This window comes from Aedes aegypti, chromosome 3, assembly GCF_002204515.2.
Source record: "Aedes aegypti strain LVP_AGWG chromosome 3, AaegL5.0 Primary Assembly, whole genome shotgun sequence".
In the NCBI taxonomy this organism is placed as follows: domain Eukaryota; kingdom Metazoa; phylum Arthropoda; class Insecta; order Diptera; family Culicidae; genus Aedes; species Aedes aegypti.
The window spans coordinates 253,628,177-253,645,912 of NC_035109.1; the positions used below are offsets into that span (position 1 = coordinate 253,628,177).

Below are 17,736 nucleotides of genomic sequence, written 5' to 3' on the forward strand. Positions count from 1 at the left end.
TGTAGATTATTTTTCGTTAAAAGCTGGATGCCAATAAAAGAAATATTAGCTTCCTAACAGCAAAGTTCTTACACAAGAAAAATCCTTGTATAAAATATTGGACATTTACAAAAAGTTCTAAAAATTTTCAGATACTTATTCAAACTTATTATCCAACCTTGTGAAGATCTCAAATACCGATCATTCTGAAAACTCAAATGATATTAAAAAACATGGATGCATAATAAAAACATTTGGTGTTTGAGAATTATCAAGTGTTGCCTATCATAATTTTAAAATGATCATTATTAGAGATATATCGATCTAAATGAGATGAACAAGGGCTGAAAGTTTCTATAATAAAGAAAGAAAGAAAAGATCTAAGGTAAAATATTCCTGGAATTAGTTACGTTTGGAATTGATTAACCTTCAGATGTGTGTCCTCTAAAAGTTCAGATGATCCAGTGTTAGCCTTTTCGCCCCTTTCTGGATTTTTCGCCCCCTAAATTCTGTTAAACAAAATTTCGCCCCCTTGGGCTTGAAAATCGCCCCCTAGGGGGCGAATTCGCCCACTTTGGGAATCACTGTCCTATACAAACTGCATGATTCAATGCATGCCTGGATTGGAATATAATGAGCGAACGCACACGATATTGTGCTATGACTTTTCAATCTCAGCAACTCTTGGAGAGCAACTCTTGGGTTTTTTTAGACTGTTTATGACATTCAATTTGCGTACAGTTATTTTTTTTAACTTGTACATTCATCATCATGCGGTATTTGGTAAACTCATTTGTAAGGAGCAAGTGTGATCAAAAAATAATGTTAATTAACTATAGCTTTTGCATATTTCTCTAGCGTCGTTTTTGGTGGGGAGTCCACAATACATTTTTGAAAAACCGTATAGTCACACAGTCAATTATCTTCACAAGTTTTATTCTCCTAGGGAAAAAAAATTGAAATTATGAAATTATGCATGACTCAAAAATAACTCCATCCAAACTTACGAGCCTTTTTGTTTCTTATATTAAAACCTACAGCATATTATACATTGAATTATACTACAGTTAACTCTCCCTTACTCGATATCCCGTATCTCGATATCGAGTTAGAGAACCATAGTAAAAATTGGTTTTCATGGCTAACTCGATGGTCCATTGGAACGCAATAACATTGCTTTTGTGTTCTATAACTTGATACCTCCCTAACTCGATGGTCCCTTCAATATCGAGTAAGGGAGAGATGACTGTAGATAATAAAAAGAAAATGAGTTCTATATTTTTTAAAACTTATGGTGATGAAATATTCAAACAGTTATGAAATCTATTTTGAACATTGGTTATAAATTTTGCTGGTCTGCATTCGTAGGCATCGAGAGCCATAGGATGACCACAACTGATATACAGTCACTGCCAAAGTATAAACACCTACACACTCATATTAGATTACTGGGGTCGGTAAAATTTTACTGGTTTTTTGAACTACCGAAAAAGTCAGTAAAATATAAATTATCGTCATGCATGATTGAATGGCAAATATCGCCAGGTTTTATTTTTCATTTGTAATTGGTATTAAAATATAGCCAACCGCAAAATTTCAAATGAAAATTCCTGTTCTTCGATTTTTAACAAATTTTCTTAGTTTACTGACTTTCTCGGTAGTGCAAAAACCCAGTAATTTTTACCGAACAGATTGAGTGTGTAGATTTTTTTTCACGATTTGCCAACCTCAGTTTTTTTTTCGATTTTATCCGAGATTCAGCTAACAAATTGTCAGATTGCTTAGTAACGACCCGAAGTAACACTTTCAATGCTTCTGATCTTCAATTTTATTCATTGAAATTTTATTAAAGAAACATGCATTCCTAACAGATTTAATAAAGCATTGAAAAGAGCTGAACGGTCTTTTTTAGTGAAAACCACTTCAAAATGCTCTGTAGATACCTATAAGTGCTTCTGTTAAAACTTATATGCCTATTTATTGATAATACATTGTACTTTACAGGAGCTGTGTAGCGTCTATTAATACCTATACCTAAAACCTTATGTTGATTGTCTTACAAATATACCGATTAAGCTCCAGAGATATTGCACTAAGTCATGTTAAAATCATCTTAAATCTCAACTGTCTCATGCATGTTATGGGAATGCGATCTGCTTGTTATTACCATAAGCATTATATCGATAATGATAATCATGCAGAGAATTATGAGTCAATCAGAACACAAAAATATAAGTGGCAACTATTAGAGATGGTCGGGTTTCGGGTTTGAAAAACGGTCTTTTTTAGTGAAAACCACTTCAAAATGCTCTGTAGATACCTATAAGTGCTTCTGTTAAAACTTATATGCCTATTTATTGATAATACATTGTACCTTACAGGAGCTGTGTAGCGTCTATTAATACCTATACCTAAAACCTTATGTTGATTGTCTTACAAATATACCGATTAAGCTCCAGAGATATTGCACTAAGGGCCGATTTCTTCACCTCCGCTTACGCCGTAAACCACGTTTACCCATACGATTAAACCAGGCTTAAGGCCTAAGCGGTGGTGAAGAAACCGCTTATAAGTCATGTTAAAATCATCTTAAATCTCAACTGTCTCATGCATATTATGGGAATGCGATCTGCTTGTTATTACCATAAGCATTATATCGATAATGATAATCATGCAGAGAATTATGAGTCAATCAGAACACAAAAATATAAGTGGCAACTATTAGAGATGGTCGGGTTTCGGGTTTGAAAACCCGAAACCCGACCCGAACTCGAACCCGACGAGTTCGGGTCGGGTTCGGGTCTGAAAATTTAAAAATTTTCGGGTTCGGGTTCGGGTCGGGTTTGAAGGCTACCAAATTATCTGGAACGGGTTGGGTTCGGGCTTGAAAAGTCGGGTTTAGTCGGGTTTGGGTCGGGTTTGGTAAGAATGGTGAACAGAGTAACAATCTGAAAGCTTCCCTAAACATCAAAAACGATGAATTTATCATCTTTTCAAACACGGGTTTTTCTTAGAAAACTTTTTCAGGTTTCATGTCGGGTTCGGGTTTGAGCAGCGAAAATTTTTCGGGTTCGGGTCGGATGCGGGTTCGCTTTTCAAAAATTGTCTCGGGTTCGGGTCGGTTTCGGGTACGGGTCGGGTTTGAAAAATGTGAAACCCAACCATCTCTAGCAAATATCCCTCTCGTGGAATTATTTGACTACCGCGTGTTGCATATTTTTCCCTATGCTTGCTTGAGATTTCCGTTCTAGTGGGACAACTATGCTGCACACAACAGCCGAGCTACATGAAAAAAGGTTTTCATTTTTCAGAAACTTCTAACACTTTAGATACATCTTCAACAATTTCAACATTTCAACAATCAGTTATTCTTTCCGCTACAAACATAATTAGATACATCGGAAAAAAATCGATCATTACATTGCATCACAAAATCAAATCTTCTAATTTGTTTATCTTTTTGACAGCACTAGCTTTCCAGAGTGTATAAAGTTTAAGCCAAGGAAGACTAAATTAGTCTTAGTGTAGAACAAATCATCTGATTTAAAAATATTTGAGCTGGTGAAAAACTCTGCGCAAGGATTTTTAAGATCAAATGCTCTCATGAATGAATTTATTGTACGGAATAATCACCAATAAATACCTGCTTTGCTCTTGTTCACAGTTGATCAGCAGAAGTTTTTCCGTTTATTTTGTATGGGGAAAGACATCTTACTTCAAATTTCTTGTAAATGAAAGCATTAATCGAAAACATATTTGGTAGGCGTGAAAGCCATCATCATTACATACAACCGGTGCCAAATATTTTTTCGAAAATAATTCCCAATTTTGAGAAATAATTCGTTAGATGCATTTCGCCATACAAATATATTTCGCGTTACCTTTTAGAAATTTTTCATGAATGTACACTAGCGCATGTGCGTTACTATGTGACGAGTAGCGAATCAGGTCATGTGTGTAACCCATTGATCATGATAGACGGGGTTGGTGGTCCAATTGCTACCGCTTCTGCTTCATATGCAGAAGGTTCATGGGTTCAATCCCAGCCACGTCTCTTTTCTCGTACTTTGTACTTGTATATTTTACTTGCTTCTATCTATCACATTCACACCCTACTCGTTCATAGCAAACGCTAGAACCAGAAATGGACAAGAAACCGTTTCCTTACGCTTTACTCTATCATCATTATAGCACGCCTTTCCCTATGCCTGATACATAGGCAGTCTGCTAACCAAAGAGCAAAACTCTCTGCCAAGCCTTTCCTCCAACCCCTTACACTCCCGCATGAACTGGCGTAGACGCAGTGGTATATACGGTCTACGTGGGAGCCAGCTTAATGTACAATCAATTCCTCCCCCTTCCCCTCATTGGTCTGCATTCTGACGTGGCAAGCGCCATTGTTGCCTAAAAATTGAAGATCACCAGCACTTATACACTGAGGGTGTCTGTTAGTCCCAAGCAGTCATTCGGTTGGTTCCTTGTGTAAGTGCAGCTGATCTTGCGATACTGGAGTAGCAACAACAGGCGGCCAATCAAGCTCAAGCTCAAGCTTAAAAATCATCAATTGATCATGAAACATTTTGTTTTGTTCACATCTCTGTGATTACTCGTTTAATCGAAACTCTCTATAACGCATTCGAAAGAAAGTAAGCTATGCCTAGGTTTTTTAACAAAACCATTCTTTAAATTTGGTTTACTAGATTTTTGCTTAGAGTTGAGACATTTTCCAAAAACCGCACTGAAAAAACATGGCTGATTTTCTCAGCATTGGATAGACCAAAATTTTAAATTAATGTGCCATTAGAACCGTAATCTTATATTCTTTGAAGAGCAAATGCGAAAATCTGTCGAAAAATCTGAAAATTATTTAATTATAATAAAATTGACATATTACATTTCATTTGCCGAAACAGATAAATTTGTTTACAGGTCAATTGAATTTACCTGCTAACAAGAGAAAAAAACGCCTTCAATTGACTTAACCAAAATATATAAAGAATTTCTCGTGGAAATAGAACATTGCAATGATTTTTGTCTAGTATTATTAAGGACATATAGGAAGGAATCCCTGTCATGGTAGTGAAAATGGCTTCCTCACATATACAAACACATTTCTGGAAGTCCACATTATTTCTCAAAATATTTCGCTTACCTACACTAGGTTCACTCTCAAATTGCTAACGGGTCATCAGAACACTATTACCTTACGATTTCCGTAGTTTTAACACTAGTAGCAGGTGGAAATTTCATGAACCGTGCTAATTTTTAACACGGACGTTTAACTTTGCTACAATTGTTTACACTTATCCGCCTGCGAATGGAGAACACTTTTTGCCGAATTTTACCACTTTCGCTAAACGTAGAACCTCCAACACAGTTTACTTTCACTACTTGTTAATTAAAGAACAATTACTGGTTGATTTCTGATGAAAACAACTTAAGATTTCACCAAACCGTGCTTAAAACAATCACTTGATCACAGCATTTCGCTTTTTTTATTTTTCTAATTTAACGCCGGCTGCTCGCTTGCAGGGCTGTCAGTTGCGTACGACATCAAAGATTGCTTGATAGTCGAAGGGGAAAAGACTCAAATTGAAGTAACGATTGCTGGCAACAACGTCTTATCAATTATAATTTCACAACTACCAACAAATAGGAGAATATTTTTTGTGTACCACTACTTTTATACAGTTTTTAGTGGATTCAAAGGAGTTTCACCTTAATACATTTATTTGTCATGAATTTACGATGTACTTTTCCAAGAAGGAGCTTCAAAATCATTTTCAAAATTTAACTTTGAAGCCTCTGCAGAGTTTTCTGTCTCGTAAAACAGGAAAATAACCATCATCGTTTAACAAATTTTCAAAACCAGTTCTTTTGCTCAAAATTGAAGCATTGTTCAGGAGAATTTATCATTGCATTGCCCTTGCTATTTGTAATGCGGTGATAGATTTTCATAGGGGTTTCTTGGGATTTGGGCGAAAAAACTGGTTTTCAGTTTTTGATGATTGCTGATGATTGAATGATGGATTCTTGAGCCAAAACTAGCTAGTCTATATTGGTACTCTCATGTAATCATTGTTTTATGATTGATCATTTACTAACGATAACTCTGTAATTCGCCTTTTATGCATTGTCCGACAGTATGCACTTAACGCCTTGAAGTATGCAATAAATGTATACTAGATAGTAATTATATATACTAGATAATGATTATAATAATGACGATTAATAAGGGGTTTTTAAAAAAACTTTTTAACTTTTTAAGGACGAATAAACGAAATAAATGTAGGTATCTTAATGAAACTTAGAGCAAACTTAGAGCTTCTTTCGCTTAGAAATATTTTACTCTTATTACTCCATTTATTTTGTTACATACATGTTTTACATCTATTTGAGACTTTTTGGAGACGTTTCACGTTTTGATGCGAATTGTGATAGATTTGGGATTTTATTCGGCATAACTTCATTTGTATTATTTAATGGCCCCAATACAGCTCTAGGGGGCCCAGATAGCCGTAGCGGTAAACGCGCAGCTATTCAGCAAGACCAAGCTGAGGGTCGTGAGTTCGAATCCCACCGGTCGAGGATCTTTTCGGGTTGGAAATTTTCTCGACTTCCCAGGGCATAGAGTATCTTCGTACCTGCCACACGATATACACATGCAAAAATGGTCATTGGCATAGTAAGCTCTCAGTTAATAACTGTGGAAGTGCTCATAAGAACACTAAGCTGAGAAGCAGGCTCTGTCCCAGTGGGGACGTAACGCCAGAAAGAAGAAGACAGCTCTACAATCAATACCGACTGTATCAGTAAACAAAAATAGTTGCGATAAGTTTATCATAAGGAATAAACAAAAGACATCACAATTACTTACAGGAGGATTTCCATTGGTTTTTGGAGCTTATTTCAATCAATAACTGAGTTTCCTTAGACTTTTACACAGATTTGATTAATCAAAACCTGGAAATGGTAATAGTAGTAGGCTTGAATTTCGCGAAAATCACGAAAATCCCCAGTAGGGGAAATGGTGGTAAAATGAACACCGTGCCTTTTACGGAGAAAAAACAAATTTCGATGAATTTTTATCACGCACGGACGATTTAGAGCATAAATCTGATACGGAGGTCAATTGAAGTGAAAATATAAAAAAAAAACTATGATTTTATAAAACCACGTTTGAAAATTAGAACTGACGTAACTTTTAGGTCGGAAGACTTGAGGTTTTACAGTGAGGTGAATATCGTTATGATATGATGTCAAATCTGATACCTTTAGAATTCTTTTTGAATGGGTTACAATCATTATTGGATTTATTTTTGGTGGGGCAATGAAAATTTTCAGAAATATTTGTTTTGCTCACGTATTTTGCATGGTGTTCATTTTACCACCAACCGCTGTTCATTTTACCCACACAGTGCAGGTAAAATGAACATTTGCATCGCTTTATGATAGTGATGAAAATATGTGAAAATATAGCTATTTTAGTCAGAATCCATGTAGCTGCTATAGATAACATCCCTGTTTTTGATGTTGTGCGGTTGAACTATACAAATTCCTAAAACAATAGTGAACACAGATTGTCTTCAGATTGAATGATTCATCATTCACGTTATTCAAAGTTTTTTGTATAATATACACGAAGAAATACTAATCTGCATCCTATTGACAAGGCGGCCATCCTACGTATGGCGGATTACACATATATCATGAAATGATGTCAAAATTAGAGACATTCACTTCACTCGAGAAACATTCTTTACCGATAAAATTCTCACTGAACTGAGAACAAAACATGCCTCAGTTTGCCAATTTAAAGTAGGTACCATAAAACGGGGTAGGGGAAGTGGTGGAAAAAATATCAGAGGTGGTAAAATAAACATCGTGCCTTTTACGGAGGAAAAACAAATTTCAATTATATCAAGAAACAATATGATATCCTTAAGGTGTTGATTTTACCACCGCTTTCCATAACTTTGATAATGTGGCACCTACCACTTGCTTTACGAAATAACATAATTTATGTTGATCAGCTAAGCAAAACGAAGGCATATACAAGTACAAACTTTAGAACAACTTCTCTCACGCCAAGTTTGCTCCATTATTCAGCGTAAAGTGCATGCCGAATGCGTCAGCCACATAATCCGTTCCTCAAATTAACAAATCAATCATAACACCCACCCTTCAAGCTTCCGGACGCCAAAGACCTGCACCATCTTTCGCTAATGAGTGGCTACGGGGCCCATCTGCTGCACGGCTTCCAGCCCCACTTCCTGCATCCACTCAATCCGGCCGTATCGACGGCCAACGGAACTAGTCCCTTCGGTGGAGGGGGAGCGTTTGTTAAACCGTTTCCTTCGAACCTGCCGCTACCGTCTGCCTTCGCACCACCCAAATGCCTCGGATTTGGCATCGACCAAGTAAGAATTCAAATGCATCAACAGGGTGGGGCTTACTTTTCCAAAATCTGAAGGTGGAAAATGATCATCAGTCTCAAAATAACATCCTGTGAAAAAAAAATCATGTGAAAGAAATATTGGTTATGGTTTAGAGGTGATGCAAAGGACCTAAGTGGAAATTGAACGTTTTGAGTGTACTCTTCGAGATGTTAATACAATTTTAAGGCTGTTTCAATGTTTTAAGATTCCTGAAGGTGAAGATGAATCGATGTCAAACCTAAAAATTTTCAAGAGCACAAATCTGGACACCAAAAATCCGTTTGAGCTGAAAAATTGCTCAGTTGGTCACATGCTAGTGGTGACCAATCTACCAAGTTTCCAGCTCAAACGGATTTTCGGTGTCAAAATTTGTGCTTTAGAAAATTTGAGGTTTGACATCGATTTATCTTCACTTCACCTTAAAAGCAAAAAAACACCTTAAAATTGCTCTAATTTTTCAATGCACTATTTTCCATTCTACTAGCATATGAGTCCTCTCGCAATTTTAAAATAATGTTTTGGGTTTAAAGGCCTAAAATCATTAAAAAAAAAACTAAAAAGTATACCGAAATGATTAAGAGTTTACTAAAATCGGTAAAATTTCACTATGCTTCTTCTTAACACCTCTAAACCTTCAACAAAATACTATTTTTTCACAGGATATTATTTTGAGACCGATAATCATTTTCCATCTCGTAAATTTTAACTACCAAACATTTTGAAAAATAGGCCCCACCCTAATGCATCAACCAGGGGGACAGTTTACGATGAGTGATGTCAGAATATCTTTTCCAAGGGGCTGCTGTTCGGTAGCAGTAGCGGTTCGGAGTCTTTCCGAACGTCGGACTCGTCCAGTCCAGCATGTGCATCGTTATCACCGCCGGCCAAGGATGAATCAATGGAAGGCCAAACCAGCGAAGAAGGCGACCGAGATCGAGATCGGATATGCAGCCCGGAACGAAGTCCTGAAACACCTGGCTTCAGACGTGAGTACCACTTTGCTTCCCTCAATTAGTATGAACATACGACATATAGTTACATATCACCACAAATAGCTGCGGGACTCAAGTCATCTAATGAATCGGCATAAATCGCTTTTATGCCCTGTGCCTTTCACCGTACAAGCCCGCCAATAGTGGGAAAGAAAGCGATAATTAATTTTTATTATTATTGTCGAAGCGTGCCACATTTCGGTAGAAATCTGTTAGCACCATTTTTCATCCGAACAGGATTCCGCCAGAAAAAAAAGGTTGCCGTCATTCATTCATGTAGCAAGTGTGGCAAACATGCCTTGCTACTTATCCAAAAATTCTCATGCTCTCTGACCTCACCCACTCATCTTCCTCTGCCGAAAAACGCTCCCTTCTTTTCGAGGCAATTTTTGGAAAAGTTATGATATTCGGGATCGAATTACTGAACGCTTTTGGGATCAACTACTAAAGGTGGCAGAACGACGAAAAATAGGCACAAGGAAAAAAGGGTTCGACACTCGGTGACGTAAATCTAAATAGGAATCAGAAAAGACAAGCGTACAATACATCCAAATAGTCGTAAATTTTGGCCTCCCACAAGCTGGCGGCAACGTTGAATATATTAGAGGCGTTGAAATGTAATTGAAAAACGCGTGTAAACACGGTGCGGTGTGTCAGAAGGAAGATGCTGGAGTTAGAATTAACTTAGAATTGAAGACTTCAAATAATTTGATACTATGTTTAAAATACGTTTGAAATCATTATGGAAATTACTTTTGAACAGTGGACGAAAAGCAACTGTAATAAAATAAATAAGATTAATAAATAAAAATGCCATTTAAGCTCCAATGTTGCAAACGCTGGTAGCGTCCATTTATTATGTAGAGCAAAAATTGGAAATTTTCGACCACCTCCATGAATATTAAGATATCAGCCTTCTCGTCCGACACCAAAGACAGAGTTTTGGTATAAACCTCTGACACTTAGAGAATACCACGCATCCTTGAACAGTTAAAATCTTTCGTGATCACGTTTCGGAAATCCGGTACTTGTGTATTAAAGAAATTGGGTTAGAAACCACGATATTTCCGGAAAAAAATCTAATGGATTTTAACATAATTAAAAATGATTAATTCAACCATTTGTATCAAATTTGACATCATTTTCGATACTTCAAATAAGTGGAAAGATACAAAAAGGTCCATTTCAATCTCACTACAACCCTCCACATTAAATTTATAATTAAGAACAAAATATGACAATTGAATTCTTCTCTCTTAAAAATTAATTAAAATACTGTGTCAGGTTATCGATTGGATAAGATACTTTGATCAAAAACGCTGAATGTCCAGGTTGTTTAAAAAAACGTTCGCAGACATTTGAAAATGTTAAAAAAGAATTAAACATTATACACCCGATTCTGTTTTTGCACGGGGGATGCGTACCGTGCATAAAAAGTTTTCAGATCAAAATTTCAAAATCCGACGTTTCAGGCAAAAATAAGGTTTTGGCGGAAAAAAATGTATGGCAACTTTTTTTGCACGGCCGTGTAAAAAAAATCCATGCAAAAACAGAATCGGGTGTATACCTATGTATAATGTGTTTGTACTTTTAGGGCCAGGACAAGGGCCGGGGTGACGCGTCTCTGTGCATTCAAATTGAACTTCTGTCGAACTGTGTAATTTCACGTCTTTCTCATGTATCCTACAATTTTGAATTTAGTCTAAAATCAGTTAATTAAACTCTCAGAAATTATTCAGTCTAAAAACCCTTATGAAACCGGTTGAATCTATTTGTTAGTTAGCTTATTTTATTCGAGTAGCTATTCTCCCTTGACGCAATTTCAAAATCTACAGTATGGCCCATAAAAAAATGCAAAAATTATTTGAACTTGAATATAGCATCACCAGGCATTATTTTCATTGTTTTTGATAGTGAATGTAATTTCTCATTATTGTAGTTTATTCTGACATAACTTCACTATCCAGGACAATTTTTGTCATATTTTTCTTACTGTCCTAAATAATGTAATAAAGCAAATAAATTCAAAGGGTTTTTCCGCCCAAAGCTAGAAACAGCGTCTGATTGTCGTATACTTTGGTGATAAACTTTCCACCTTCAAAAATCGCACTGTTGAAAATTTTAGTTTGTTTGGTATCAGAGGATGAAGGAGTTCTTAGAGAACGTGTTCTTCATGATCAAAATAACATACAGTCGACTCTCCACATCTCGATGTTCTACATCTCGATATCTCTCCCTATGTCGATGATTTTTTCGGTCCCTTCACCCTGCATACATTTTCACTCTCCATATCTCGATATCCTCCTTATCTCGATATCTCCCTATCTCGATGTGATTTTCGTTCCCAATTTTCTCTCCGTATGTCGATATGCCCATTATCAAAGGTTACTAGACTAGATTTTAGAGATTCAAAACAATTTGCGAAGACGAAATGACATCTGTTTGTTGTTGATTTTCCTGGCAACGGAATGATTTTCAATCTAGTATTCGTTAAAAATTTGTTCTATGTCTCGATCTCTCCCTATCTCGATGGTCCCTTCGATATCGAGATGTGGAGAGGCGACTGTATTTTGCCAGGGTCATAGTTTTGAGAGCATTTGCGCCTTGTAGGTTTGATATGCCTTTATTGTTTGTCAAAGTTGAGTAAAAAATGAATATGGAGGACTATAACAGATTTTTGAGGATGAAATTTGTTCCTTGAGTTAGAGACAGCTTATATCAATACTAGCTCATAGGTTTTGAGCAGAACGGAGCCGCTTATCACACTTATATGAAGGTTCAATCAAAGCTCTCCAAAATAAGCCGTTTTTTCGAAAACATATTTAAGTCTCCAATTACCCAGGTATGAACCGATTCTATCATTTGATATGGGCGTATGATGGAGACAAGACCTGTGAAGAATCTCACGCCATCGTTGATGTTTTAGAAACTTTTATCACACAGATATTGAACTCGACGTCCGCATGATAAAATTTAAAGGTATGCTTCCAATTCCTCTCTGATAAGGTGAAAGTAACAGGTAAAAATCATGTCCAAAGCGAAAAACTGAGTCTAAATAGATTAAACAACACAAGAAAATAATAATATTTATGTTTCATTCACATTATCAATGTAAAAACTACCATAAAACATAATATGACGATTTTCGCATTTTTTATGGGCCATACTGTATTAGCGTTGTGTGCATTACAAAGATATTTTCAGCACAATCTGAAGAAACAAAAATCAATGTACTCATCGTTGTCCATGTTAAATTGCCGTAAAAAATCTCAACGGATATACAAATTTGAGGTTGTCTTCACACTCATTCGTACACTGTTCTTGTTCTAGTTCTGGTAATAGTTGTATTGACTTGGGATCATTCACTATAGGAACACTCTATCAAAGTGCAACCACAAGAAATATTAAAATATTTTTAGTGGTATTTGATTTGAAGAAATTTTGTTCGCACCAAGCATAGCCTGGTTACTGATGACTATACAAAATTTTGTTCGTATTTTCGTATAAAACATATGAATTTGTTTAAATCGACATATTTGTCAGAAACTATTTTCAGTGCTGTTAAATGTTATGGATTTCACACCACATTGTCAATTGAATTTACTAATATATCTCTTCCCAACGTGAAGTGTATAAGTTGCACCGGGGATTTTCTTAGCGTTTTTCAGTCTCAGCGGTTCTAATTGCCTAAAATATTTCTTCTACTCCCATCGTTTCGATTACATTTGCAATCTTTCACAAGGGTTCTAAAGGACAAATTTGACGTCGTTACATGCATAATTTGAAAGACAAAGCACTGATATTTACAGAAAATTTCGTTCTTTGTCTGGTAGTTGTTTTTTTATGGATTAGGGTCAAGTTTTTACTGTTCATCAATTCCCTTAAAATAATTCAACAAACAGGCACGTTTTACAATTCAAATTTTACAACACTGAAGGCATTACCTTACTATTTACCTGTTTTACAAACGGAAAAACTGGACAACGGAACACTACTCAGTTTCGCATCTCACTGTTTTATGTAATTTCAACCGCAATTTTGTATTGATTATATGATAAAAGTCAAGATGGGTGTCAAATATTGTATGCAAGTAAAATGGTTTGAAATAAACTAGTAGGTGTCAATATCATTCTCGGATGCGGTCCTTCGTCTGCGTAAGCAGGCTTAGTTGTCATTCAAATATGACGTCCATCATTTAGAGAAGGGGGGGTCTACGAAAGTGTGACAGTGCATGTATTTAGATATTGGAAAAAGTGTGACAGAGGGGGAGGGGGTTTAGGAATCCTGAAATACGATGGACGTCATATTTGAATCGTCCCTTACGATGGTGTATTTGACAGCTATGAACCCAGCCGCCTCAAAAAGAGAACTGCTCTCCTACTGCATTCGGCCGACAACAACCATCGTTTCATTTTGGATCGAGCAGAGATATTAAATTGCCCTAAACGATACTCCGCTCTCCCCGTTTCAGAAGTTTGTCATACTATCCACTCGGACAAAACGGTAAAAAAAAACGAAGCGACTGTGACAGTTTAAGTACGACATATGCAGGAATTTTACACACACATTAAAGCAAACTGAGTAGAGAACTGATGTACAGTTTTCCGTTTGTATATCAGTTAAATAGTTAGTTAATGCCTTCAGTGTTGTAAAATTTAAGTTGTAAGACGTGTCTGTTTGTTGAATATCGCCCCAATCCATAAAAAAACATCTTGACCCCAATTCATAAAAAACAGCCACTAGACAAAAAACAAAATGTTCTGTTAGTAGCAGTGCTTTTTCTTTCAAACCATGCATGTAACGATGTCCAATTTGTTTTTTAAAACCCTTGAGAAAGATTGGGCGGCTTTCTCTCAGATACGCAATTTGGTTTCCACAGAGGCAAAGAAACGAACGACTGTTTTGCGTTACTTTCAACAGAAATCCAACTAGCCTATGCTCAAAAAGAGCTAATGGGCTCAGTATTTTAGGCGTTTGCACGCTCAAAAAAGAGTTCTCTAAAACGTGAACTGTCCAAAATCTACCGTGAACTACCGTCATGTTTACATGAACGTTCTCGGAATTAGGCAACGCGTTAAAAAAAAACATGATCTTGTTCACGGTGTATTTTTACTTGTTGACGAGTTCATGACTGCTGTTAACGGATACGAGAACGGATTTTTTTTTTCGTGTGATTCTAAAATTGAGATTTTAGGACCCTATTCTACCAAAACCCCCAGAGAGATACGCTACTACGGATAGGTACGAATATCATTCAGCACATTTGCTTTTAAAGTTGTTGATAGTGAATCCAGCAATGAAATAAATTGTATTTCCCCTTTAGAATTATACACAGATATCAAATAAACCAACATTATCATTGTCCCATGAAAAATTCTCCAAATAATACCGACCTTTTGTAATTTCATTCACAGAACTTCTATCACTGTTCGGGCCTAAGAACCATTTTTTGTCTTATGTAGACGATCAAAACAAGACAATCAGAAGTAAGTGCCAATTCAATACTTACCACCAATGTATAATGAAGTGATGATGTGTGATGATAATTCGAGCTCAATCTGGTTAACTAATTGTCATCACTCGCTTGTCCCTTGACGGCCGAACATTTTTTCCAAATTAATTCCTAAATGCAAATGCCGACAGATCGGCTTGTGTTTCACACTCAAACATCACTCGACCGAACATTGTTTGAATTAACATTTTTGACCTAATGGATTCTTAAGATTTTCCGCCACCGTTCCCAAAACAATTTCCTCGTTTCGGAAAACCATGGAGAACAAATTTACGATCAAACCCAGTGTCATATATCTTCGCCCGGATGGGTTGAGCATCGCACTGTTTAAAACCTAAGAAAATTTGTGAAGAATGCACCATCCGGAACCGAGCCATTCAATAATGCTGAGTGAGAGATCACTACCGTACGACCATAAAGATGCCTCAAATAGATCATCGAGCGTACTTTAGAGACGAACAACGTTAAGGGAAACGATTATTTAATTATTTCATCAAACAAATGGTCGCATACCTAACGCTGTCTGGTACGACTTCAGCTGGTAAATGCTTCCATAGTGTCGAACACACACTCAGAGAGCGATCTTCCATCGATGATGATACTTGTTCATCTCAATCGCTTCATTTCATATTTCAAACAACTTAACCTCAAACCACGCGAAGCAGCAACAATGCAACGAACAACGATTAGTAGAGTGGTAAACGATGCAGCTCGTTGCGTTGTCATGTTTGAACCGAACGGTCGTGGCCAGAAAGACAAGATGATTTACAAGCGAAAGATACAAACGAAAATAAACGATCGGCAGAATTGATGAAAAGGGGACGTTGGGAAATGTGTATTGTATTGAAAAGTTGATATTGGTATCGATGACGTGTGGCATAAATTCTATAAGACAGTATATGCAATGAAAACAAGTATGTTTTAATTCTTATGATATCTCTTAAATTAAACTCGAATTTCATGAAAATAAGAGAAGAATATTATTATAATATAGTGGATCAGGAAATTCGAAGAGAAGAATTCTACCGAAATACTAAACTTACAATTCTCGCATACTCTGAGATAACGCCCTAAAAGCCATTGGTAGCCACGTGTGTAGCTCGTTGTTTCTGAGCAAATGAAAGAATAAGCATCCAAACCAACATTACGGGCAGGTAGATAATGATCCTTTCTTCCACATAGTGTTGTTTAATAACATGAAAATCCATTCAAATGCTCAGAAACAACGAGCTACACACATGGTTACCAATGGCTTTTAGGGCGAGATCAGAAGTTATGCGAGAATTTTAGCGCTATAAACAAAGATTATTTGCTTTCTGCTGTATAACAGTTGAATTTAAGCAGCGAACGCCGCAAAAAAAAATTCTAAAATAGAACGACTAGTGTTAATACAGCTAAAACGCGAACGTTTAGCAGCTACAAACCTTAGCTGAATAAATTTCGCCAGTTATCGCTTGTGCTGCTTTCAATGAGCTGTAAGTCAACACCGTGAAAAATAGTAGTTATGCGAACATGCAGCAGTAAGCTGGAAAACAACAAATTGTGGCACATCTACACAGACGGTTGGATGTAAGTTTTGCGTTTGACGTTTCACACATCTTATAACATCATTATCAGGGTTCTGAATTTTCGTATCAATGATGCGAAATCTACGATTTTTCGCACGTAAGGAGAATGCTTTTTTCGCTTCCTCACCAGGCATCAAAATTATCAGATAGACGATGATACTATCATCTATCTGATAGACAACGGATACTATCAGTTTAGCCAGATGATACTATCACTTCTCGTCTATCTCTGATAGTATCACTGAGAGAACGGTTTCTATCAGAGATAGAGGATAGAGATATAGTATCCCTATCCCAAAAATTTCTCATGATGATACTATCAGTACAACATCTCTCAATTGATAATGATAGAAGTTCTATCTCTATCAATTGATAATATTATAGAATATAAATTGTTGGACTATGGGCATAGAAAATTAACTAAATTTCATATTTAGCGGCTTCAGGAGTGTAAGAATTGTTGGAAACCCATGCAATATGGGTATTTTCGGAACGGGCACGATGAGGGAATGACAGAAATCGGTGTCCGACGCCATTTTGAAATCCAAGATGGTGGCCTCCGGATTAGTGAAATCATTGAAAACCCATGCAATATGGGTATTTTCGGAACGGGCGCGACGAGGGGATGACGGAAATCGATGTCCGACGCCATTTTGAAATCCAAGATGGCGGCCTCCAGATAAGTAAAATCATTGAAAACCCATGCAATATGGGTATTTTCGGACGGGCGCGACGAGGGGATGACGGAAATCGATGTCCGACGCCATTTTGAAATCCAAGATGGCGGCCTCAAGATAAGTAAAATCATTGAAAACACATGCAATATGGGTATTTTCGGAACAGGCACGATGAGGGGATGACAGAAATCGATGTCCGACGCCATTTTGAAATCCAAGATGGCGGCCTCCGGATTAGTGAAATCATTGTAAACCCATGCAATATGGGTATTTTCGGAACGGGCGCGACGAGGGGATGACGGAAATCGATGTCCGACGCCATTTTGAAATCCAAGATGGCGGCCTCCGGATTAGTGAAATCAATGGAAACCCATGCAATATGGGCATTTACGGAACAGGCACGATGAGGGAATGACAGAAATCGATGTCCGACGCCATTTTGAAATCCAAGATGGCAGCCTCCGGATTAGTGAAATATTTCATGGGTTTCCAATGATTTCACTAATCCGGAGGTTGCCATCTTGGAATTCAAAATGGCGTCGGACATCGATTTTCGTCATCCCCTCGTCG

The 17,736-nt window shown here is 36.9% G+C and overlaps 1 protein-coding gene across 4 annotated transcripts in view; it reads left to right on the plus strand.

The window, feature by feature from the left end:
* Window positions 1–17,736, plus strand: part of LOC5563917 (protein Teyrha-meyrha) — a 112,719-nt gene that overhangs the window by 13,923 nt on the left and 81,060 nt on the right. For 2 of the 4 annotated variants that reach the window (XR_002501644.1, XM_021851415.1), the window contains exons 2-4: window positions 8,169–8,399; window positions 9,199–9,403; window positions 14,824–14,895. Coding sequence is in view for 3 of the 4 variants with exons in the window: in XM_021851415.1 (XP_021707107.1) it covers window positions 8,169–8,399; window positions 9,199–9,403; window positions 14,824–14,895 (508 nt within the window). In the remaining variant the exon portion in view is untranslated. The remainder of the gene's footprint in view (window positions 1–8,168; window positions 8,400–9,198; window positions 9,404–14,823; window positions 14,896–17,736) is intronic. The other 2 variants (XM_001648185.2, XM_021851416.1) reach the window with 2 other exon arrangements.